General features: G+C 41.4%; 1 protein-coding gene across 1 annotated transcript in view; it reads right to left on the reverse strand.

Moving 5' to 3' along the window:
• The window catches only part of DRC1 (dynein regulatory complex subunit 1), a 59922-nt gene that overhangs the window by 40578 nt on the left and 9651 nt on the right, over window positions 1-9693 (reverse strand). The window contains exon 2 of the mRNA XM_011972736.1: window positions 1607-1694. Coding sequence (XP_011828126.1) covers window positions 1607-1694 — 88 coding nt within the window. The remainder of the gene's footprint in view (window positions 1-1606; window positions 1695-9693) is intronic.

The following is a 9693-nucleotide window of genomic DNA, read 5'->3' on the forward strand; positions in this document are numbered from 1 at the left end:
GAACTGTATATCAGCATTTTAAAAAATCTAATATCCTTTTGTCCTACACAGAAATGCTCAGAGGTCACTGACTTTTTTTTTTTTTTTTTTTTTTTTGAAAGAGAGAGAGTCTCCCTCTGTCGCCCAGGCTAGAGTGCAGTGACCTGATCTCGGATCACCGCAACCTCCACCTCACGGGTTCAAGGAATCCTCCCACCTCAGCCTCAGCCTCCTGAGTAGCTGGGACTCCAGGCATGTGCCACCACGCCCAGCCAACTTCTGTATTTTTAGTAGAGACGAGGTTTCACCATGTTGGCCAGGCTGGTCTTGAACTCTTGACCTCAGGAGATCCGCCCGCCTTGGCCTTCCAAAGTCCAGGGATTATAGGCGTGAGCCACTGCGCCAGGTTGAGCTCACTGACTTTTAAATGAAGAGAACGAAGTACAAAAAAGTGACATGAATCACCTACTCTGCAGTAGGTAAAAGATCAGGAACAAAAACTTACATCAGTCCAATATCTTTTCCACAGTAAAATATTTTATCCCTAACACAGTACGAGATATTCAGTGATCTCTCTATACCTCTATGCTCTATCATCATATTCAGCAACCTGAATATTTTTTCTCACCAGAAATGATCTCTCTTCTGCTATTAAAATTTCCACCCGTATTTCTAAGACAACTCAAATCCCATTTTCTTCATTGAACTTTCCCTGACCAGGCCAGCTTGGTGAGTTCCTCTCCATATCTGAGTTCACACAGCGTCACCATTTTTGCCTTTCACTTAGCATTGATTAAATGTTGCATTTTGCCAGTTCTGGTCTGCTGTTTTGAGCTGCTGTTTATCCCTCAGCATCCCAGGAGCTGTTTCATCGCCATGGAGGGTAATCAATGATTTTCTTGTTTGTGTCTACACAAGCTACGTACACGCTACGCACTACTCCATGGCTACAAAAAGAGGCTCTCATTCTCACAGTACATACAGTTTCACTGGGGCACTGCAGGCACACACATCTGCAAAGTCATATGCAGCAGAAAACTATCTAAAATGAAAAGAGTAGCACAGACAGGAAGTATTCAATGTGTGGAGAAAGGGAGCTCAGACTGGGCTGAGGAAGAATCCAAGGAGGATTTGGGTCTTGAGAGGGTTGTTGAAAATGGGAAAGTGGCCAGATGAGAGGAGAGAAGAAGAAGAGAATAGAGGGGGCCTGGCATTCCAGATGATCAAAGGCACAGAGCAGAAATGAACAAAACCCCACTGGAGGAGAGTGAGTGGATCCACCTCACCAAAGCGGAAGGCCCAAATTAGGTAACAAACAGGAGACGTGTTTGGAAAGTGAAGATGGGAACAGACTATCAAAGGCCTTGTGTGCCCAGGCTAAAACATCTGGACTTTATCCTATGAAGGGTGATTAAAAGTGCATGAGCTGAGAAGAGACAACGTAAATATAAGAAACTGTCATCTGAAAGCTCACTCCTAGAGAGCTCTCAAACGGGAAAGATTCTATTCAATTCTGCCTAGAGACAGCAACATGGACCACATGATTTCTTCTAGTCTAAATGTGAAAACCATGATGTCACACCCAGCTCACTGGTCTTCCAGAGCCCATCTGCCAACCAGTTCATACCAATCGGCTTTCTTCTTTCTGTTTGTAGCTCTTGCTTTGATCCTCCTCACTCTCTTTCTTCCCATCTAAATATTCTCCAAGTGCTTCCCTGTGATGGAAAAAAACAGAGAAAATTAAGTTATTTCTAGTACTTAAATTCTATATTTAAAGGTTTTGGCCTGGCACAGTGGCTTATGCCTGTAATCCCAACACTTTGGGAGACCAAGACAGGAGGATTGCTTAAGGCCAGGAGTTCAAGATCAGCCTGGCCAACATAGCAAGACCCCCATCTCTATTTATGTAAACAATAATAATAATAATAATGGTTCCACTGTACTTTGTATATAAATATATATTCCATATGGATTAAAATTTAAATATTGGCCAGGCACAGTGGCTTATAACTGTAATCCCAGCACTTTGGGAGGCCAAGGCAGGAGGACTGCTTTAAATCAAGAGTTTGAGACCAGCCTGGGCAACATAGAGAGATCCCATCTCTATCAGTTAAAAAAAATTAAATATTAAAAAAAATTACAATCATAAAAACACTAAAAGTAAATACAGGAGAATATCTATATAATCTTAGCATAGAAAACCCATCTTTGAATAAGACCAAAGTCAGAAAAAAAAAATTAAAAGATTTTACTTTCTAAAATTTAGAAATTTTATCCTTGAAAGTCAAGGGATAAACTGATAAAAGATATTTGACAAAATTTTACTATCCATAAAATAGGAAGGGCTCCTTCAAATCAATACACAGAAGACAAAATACCAAAGAGAAAAACTGGCAGAGGATATGAACTGGCAATTTCCCAAAGAGATACAAATGGCAAACAGGCATTTGAAAATATGGTCAGCTTCACATACAATCAGAGAAACCAAAACCCTGTGAGGTGTCATTACCCTATTATCAGACTAAAAAAGATTTGAAGGGTTGACAATATCAGGTGGCAGCCCAGCTTTCCACATGCCATGGGTGGGAATGTAAAGTGTAACAACTTGTTTAAAAGGCAATTTGGCAAGATTTGTCAAAAGCTTAAATGTGCCTCCCCTCTGACCCAACAACCCTATCTTTAGGAATTTTTTATAGAAAGCCTTTACAAGTACATAAATAAATATGCACAAGAAAGATGACTGTAACCCTGACAATACTCGTAAGACCATGGAAACATTCTACATACATATTAATAGCTAACTAGTTAACAGGAAACAATATCTCAAAAATACTTTGTAGCCTACAAAAAGAATGATGTAATACCTAGCAGCAGGAAAAGATGTCCACAGCAGTTAAGTAAACGGAGCCAGTTTTAGAACAATATGTAGACTATAACACAAATTTTCTTTTTAAAACAGGCTTGGCCGGGCGCAGTGGCTCACGCCTGTAATTCCAGCACTTTGGGAGGCCGAGGCGGGCGGACCACAAGGTCAGAAGAGTGAGACCATCCTGGCTAACACGGTGAAATCCCATCTCTACTAAAAATACAAAAAAATTAGCCGGGCGTGGTGGTGGGCGCCTGTAGTCCCAGCTACTCGAGAGGCTGACGCAGGGGAATGACGTGACCCGGGAGGCGGAGCTTGCAGTGAGCTGAGCCGAGCCGAGATCTCGCCACTGCAGTCCAGCCTGGGCAACAGAGTGAGACTCTGTCTTAAAAGAAAAAAAAAAAAAAAGGCTTATATATGCACTGGACATTTTCTGGAAGTATATGTGACAAACGGATAACAGTAATTACTTAAGGAACAGGAATTAAATTACCAAGAAGTTCTATTTTCTACATTTTTGTACTGCATGAATTTTCTAAATAGTGCATGTGTGTGTGCTTATGTGTGTGTGTGTGAATCAGAAAATGAGACTAAAGGGGCGGTGGCGAGATAAGGTTCCAGATTATGGACTTTTTCAGAGGAGGCATGGGGGAGTGACCTCACCAACCCCCACACCACATCATCAAGACCCTGCTCTCTCCTCTGGCACACAGTGGCCATAAGGGCTCTCAGTACTGCCTTAGGACAAATGAAACCTTAACATGACACAGCAGGTTTGTTTATTCGCTTTGTTTTGCTTCGTTTTTTGAGACGGATTTTCGCTCTTGTTGCCCAGGCTGGAGTGCAATGGCACGATCTCGGCTCACTGAAACCTCCGCCTCCCGGGTTCCAGCAATTCTCCTGCCTCAGCCTAGCAGATCTCTTTATCTCATTCTTTCTCGACTTTTTCTAACTCTGACTTCCGTTTCTACTCCCTTTGTTCAAAGTCCGGGACAATCCTACCTAGTGTGACACTATTTTGGAGATACAGAATTGAGTTACCGTCCTCCACTCCCAAACTAACCAAAACCCCTTGGTTTTTTCTTGTCATTTCATTGACTTCCCTATTCTTATCGAACATGTTCTTTGTTTGCTTACTAAGTAAACTAATTGTTCCATTTTACTCAGGTCTTCAGCTATTGCCAGGCTTATCATGTTCCCATCACCACTCAAAAAATTCCCTTGACTTTCTACTTTGACCACCAATTAATGACCAACTCTATTTAAATAATCTCTTCCAAGTGATTTCTGGATCAAAGATCAGTGCTTCAGAAACAAACAAAAACTATGCAGTCCAGATATTTATTATATATATACACACATACATACACACACACACACACACACACACATATATATATATATATATATTTTTTTTTTTTTCCCCCAACAGCCCTGCTCTGTCCCCAGGCTGCAGTGCAGTGGCGCCATCTTGGCTCACTGCAACCTCCGCCGCCCAGGTTCAAGCAATTCTTCTGACTCAGTCTCCTGAGTAGCTGGGACTACAAACATGCGCCCCCACGCCCGGCTAACTTTTGTATTTCTTTTTTCTTTTTATTTTTTTTAATTTTTTAAAAATTTTTTTATTATACTTTAAGTTCTAGGGTACATGTGCGTAACTTGCAGGTTTGTTACATATGTATACTTGTGCCATGTTGGTGTGCTGCACCCATCAACTCGTCAGCACCCATCAACTCGTCATTTACATCAAGTATAACTCCCAATGCAATCCCTCCCCCCTCTCCCCTCCCCATAATAGGCCCCGGTGTGTGATGTTCCCCTTCCCAAGTCCAAGTGATCTCATTGTTCAGTTCCCACCTATGAGTGAGAACATGCAGTGTTTGGTTTTCTGTTCCTGTGATAGTTTGCTGAGAATGATGGCTTCCAGCTGCATCCATGTCCCTACAAAGGACACAAACTCATCCTTTTTTATGGCTGCATAGTATTCCATGGTGTATATGTGCCACATAGACTTGGAATCAACCCAAATGTTCATCAGTGACAGACTGGATTAAGAAAACTTTTGTATTTCTAGTAAAGACGGGGTTTCACCATGTTGGCCAGGCTGCAGATATGCTGTAAATTCTTATTAACTAGTTTTAACTTAAATCTCATCACTGCCTTTTATGCATCATTTTTTACTGCTTAGCACTGTACTGTCCAATATGTAGCCAATAACCACACATGGCTATAAAGCACCTGAAATGTGGCTGGTGCAAATTGAAATATGCTATGAGTGTAAAATACACTCTAGATGGATTTTGAAGACTTTAAACAAAAAATATTTGCAATATAGCTCATCAGTATGATTTATACTGATTGCATATTAAAATGATACTTTCATATATTGGATTAAATAAATTATTAATTTCACCTGTTCTGTTTTTACCACTTTCAATGCTGCTACTAGAAAACTTGAAATGACATATGTGGCTGATATTGTATTTCTCTTGTTCAGCAGTGAACTAGTATATTCTCCAAAGAAACTGTCTCAGACTTTTGTCTCTTCAGATTTGAGCTCCCTCCCTCCTGGGGGCTGAGTCCTCTTTTGGGAAGCTGTTTCCTCGCCACCGCCCCATGTTTGTGGTCTAAATGGGAGCTGCCATCTTGAATACTCCACTTCCTGACCAAAGTCCTTTCTCAGGATTTAAAAAACATTGGAACTTGGTTGTCTACCTGGGTTTAGAGTTCTAGGTTGGAAATAACTTTCCTTCACTGTTTCCTTCCAGTGTTCTAATTGAGAAACCTAAAGTCATTCTGTCTTTACACCTTTGTATGTGATCATGTTTTTGTTTTTATATATGATTTTTTTTTCCCCAACTCTGGAAGCTCGTAGGCCCCTTCTCTTTGTTCTCAGTGTTCTGAACTTTCTTAATGGCATGCCTTAGGGTGGGTCTATTTTCATCTACTGCGTGAGACATTTCAATCAGGAACCTCATGATCTTCAGGTCTGAGACGTGTTCTTGAATTGTTTCCATGATAATACCCTCTCTGCTCCATTCTTTCTGGATCTAGAAAAGTGATAATATCTTCTAATTTAAAAAAATATATATTTTTCTGTGGCTGGGGGCAGTGGCTCATGCCTATAATCCCAGCACTCTGGGAGGCCGAGGTGGGCGGATCACCTGAGGTAAGGAGTTCAAGACCAGCCTGGCCAACATGGTGAAACCCTGTCTCTACTAAAAATACAAAAATTAGCCAGGTATGGTGGTACACGCCTGTAATCCCAGCTACTTGGGAGGCTGAGGCAGGAGAATTGCTTGAATCCAGGAGGCCGAGGTTGCAGTGAGCCAAGATCATGCCATTGCACTCCAGTCTGGGCAACAAAAGTGAAACTCCATATCAATAATAATAATAATATTTTCTCTATAAGTTTCTACCTTTTTTCTTTGTGCTCTATTTTCTAGGGGATTTCATTATCTTTATTTTCCAACCCTTCTAATGTTTTCTATTTCTATAATTTTTTCTATTTCTAAGAGCTCTATTTTTTTTTTCTCTGAACACTCCTTTTAGTAACAGTCTATTCTCGTTTCATGGCTTCCGTATCATCTCTTTTTTCTTTGAGGATCTTTTTTTTCCCCTTTTTTTCCCCCAAAGACTTCAAAACTATCTCTGAGGATCTGAATGATCTTTTTGTGGTATTATTGGTTTTTTCTACCCACATAGTCTTAATTTCCTCTTAGGTGCTTTTTTCTCTTTGTTAATTTTCATATCTATCGTTCATGTTAAAGACTTTCCTCAGATGCATAGAAATCCTTGGTTACTGACCATGACAAGAACTAAAAAGCCTATGAAAAAATTAAAACATTGGTTAAAAATAAATAAACACTGTTTTACGTGGAAAAAATCAAGCTACTGATAAAACAACTCTTATGAGGTGACTTTTAGAGCTGTTTTCACTTACATCATGTAATTTTAAAACTTTGAGTTCCATTATTCTAGTTGTTGCTGAATGTGTCTACTGCTGTTATTTTCAAAATGTTCTCCAAATTCTTGCCTATCTTGTCTGAGATGTACCAAAGACCTAAAGCTACAAGTATAATGGTAACTTCTATGACAACTTGGGAAAAGGATACTAATGGTACCAATTTTACATGTCACCATCTTCACAGTAGCTATCTAGTTGTTAAAGAAAGAGCTGCCTTAAAAGAAAAAAAAAATACATAAAGGATGGTGTGTTTTCATTATGTGTACATAAACCCACCTGATTATACAGAATCCAAGAATTTAGAGAAAATAAGGACAAATTAGTATCATTTCAATTTAAGTCTCTAGCCATTTGGAAGCTTGTAATATGGTGTCAGGATAAAGCAGAAAAAATAAATGTTAATAGTGTGACAAAAATTTAAACATTAAAAACAAGCTGATGGGGCTGGGCACAGTGGCTCATGCCTACAATCCCAGCACTTTGGGAGGCCAAGGCAGGAGGACCACTTGACCCAGGAGTTTAAGACTAGCCTGGACAACACAGCAAGACCCCATCTCTAAAAAAAAAAAAAAATAGCCAGGCACAGTGGCCTGCACCTATAGTGCCAGACACTCAGGAGGCTGAGGCAGGAGGATTGCTTGAGCCCAGGATTCAAGGTTATAGTAAGCTATGATCAAACCACTGCACTCCAGCCTGGGCAATGGAGTGAGACTCTGTTGCTTAAAAACTAACTAAATAAATACTAAAAATAATTTTTTTAAAAAGCTGATGGGAGCTGTGAGTACAAGGGTGTGCCATAACAACTGTGCATGTCAGTGTGGGCTGATTTAATCGGGTGGCTTTGTGAGCAAACCCGATATTACTGTCTTTATTTTATTTTATTTTATTTTTTTATTTTAGAGATAGAGTCTCCCCCTCTGTTGCCCAGGCTGGAGTGCACTGGCATGATCTCGGCTCACTGCAGCCTCTGCCTCCCAGGTTCAAGCAATTCTCATGCCTCAGCCTCCCAAGTAGCTGGGATTACAGGCATGCACCACCACGCCACTAATTTTCATATTTTTAGTAGAGACGGGGTTTTACCATGTTGGCCAGGCTGGTCTCAAACTCCAGACCACAGGTTATCCACCCCTCTTGGCCTCCCAAAGTGCTGGATTACAGGTGTGAGCCACTGTGCCCGGCCCGACCTTAGTGTCTTTAAATCCTTCTTTTGGGGCTGGTCAGATTCCACAGAGAAACTTCTCCAACCTCCTGCCTGGAATCTGAAGGCCAAAGTGCCAGCCTGTTCCAAGAACTGGTGAGAGGACAGCTGGAAGGTCCTGGCATCCAGCGTGCATATGTCCCCTGAATCCCCTTATTTTCCATGAAGTATCCTTGCCTCGCCTCTGTCTAGCATCCCCCAAGCCCTAGACCCTCTGCTTGACTTTCTCCGAACATCCAATCTTCTGTGCAAAGAGAGAGAAAGGTTCTAGGCATCTACCTATTAATTTTCCAATCGGTTGTCCTTATTTTGGTTCCCTTCTTCACCTCCACTTCTAGATATCAACTGAAAAAGAGTCAGAATCCACAAAATTAAAAGAAAACTTTATTTCTAAAGGACATAACTTATAGGCAGGAAACAAGCCTTCAACTGAGACTGAGAAGCAGGCTTTGAAGGTGAGAAAATAAAGCAGGTATTTATGCTAGGTGGGGAGGTAGGAAATGCATATGCTATAGGATATAGGAGAAGGTTGTGAATATTTACGGAGAAAACTCATTACGCATGTGCATTAGGCTTACATGTGCATGGAACATATGACAATACGCTATTCATGTTCACTTTGGGGTGGAGATTTAACATTTAAATGTACTACAATTGGGTCACAAATGCAAAAAGGTGATGCTTAGGGTACAAGTCCAGAATCTGTGCAGTCTCAGGGAACCGGTCCAAACTGGCCTGAAGTTGGCAGTCATCCAGCAAGAGGTCTTTGTGGTCCAGGGTGGTTGTCAGGTTGGAACCATAAACATTGGGAGGAGGATGCTGGGTGGTCAAACCAAGTAAGCCAAGGAGTCTTCTGGCCTCTTGTCCTTTTCAGGTCAGCCTTTCATAAGACCTCATGATAATTAGTAAAGGGACAGGGGTAGCAGCACGTGGACATGTCCAGTCTCTGTTCTGTCACAGTTAAGGGCTAAGAACTTTGAGATCTCTTAGCCACAGAGGTCCTGTCACTCCACTGAAAGGACCATAGGACTTTTTAAAGCCTCACGGATGAATATGATATGCCACCAATCTCCTAGTCTTTGGGGATTTAGTGCAGAGTAAATCAAGAGGGTCCTCAGCTTTCTTCACTATCAGCTTATTTTTCCATCTTCTTGAATCTGCTAACCCATTTACCATCTATCTTGTGCTTCCCAGCTTCCACAATTTCATTGCTGTTGAGTCCTCCTGTTCTTGACTTTGTGAATTTGCATCTTTTTTACTGAATCCCCTTACATGTCATTTTAACAGAGTTTAGATACAGATCTAAGGTAGATGTATGTGTTCCATCTGGTATCCACTACCCAGAAGTGACATCTCCCGGCTGGGTGCGGTGGCTCACACCTATAATCCCAGCACTTTTCGAGGCCAAGGTGGCAGGATTATTTGAGCTCTGGAGTTCGAGACCAGCCTGGGCAACATGGTGAAACCCCATTTCTACCAAAAATACAAAAAATTAGTGGGGCATGGTGGTGCGCACCTGTGGCCCCAGCTACTCGGGAGGCTGGGGTGGGGGGAATCACTTGAGTCTAGGAGGTGGAAGTTGCAGTGAGCCAAGGTCACACCACTGCATTCCAACCTGGTGACAGAGTGAGACCCTGTCTCAAAAAAAAAAAAAGAAAAAAAAAAAAGGAAGTGACATCTCCC

The sequence above is a fragment of the Mandrillus leucophaeus genome, unplaced genomic scaffold, assembly GCF_000951045.1.
Source record: "Mandrillus leucophaeus isolate KB7577 unplaced genomic scaffold, Mleu.le_1.0 Scaffold13, whole genome shotgun sequence".
In the NCBI taxonomy this organism is placed as follows: Eukaryota; Metazoa; Chordata; class Mammalia; order Primates; family Cercopithecidae; genus Mandrillus; species Mandrillus leucophaeus.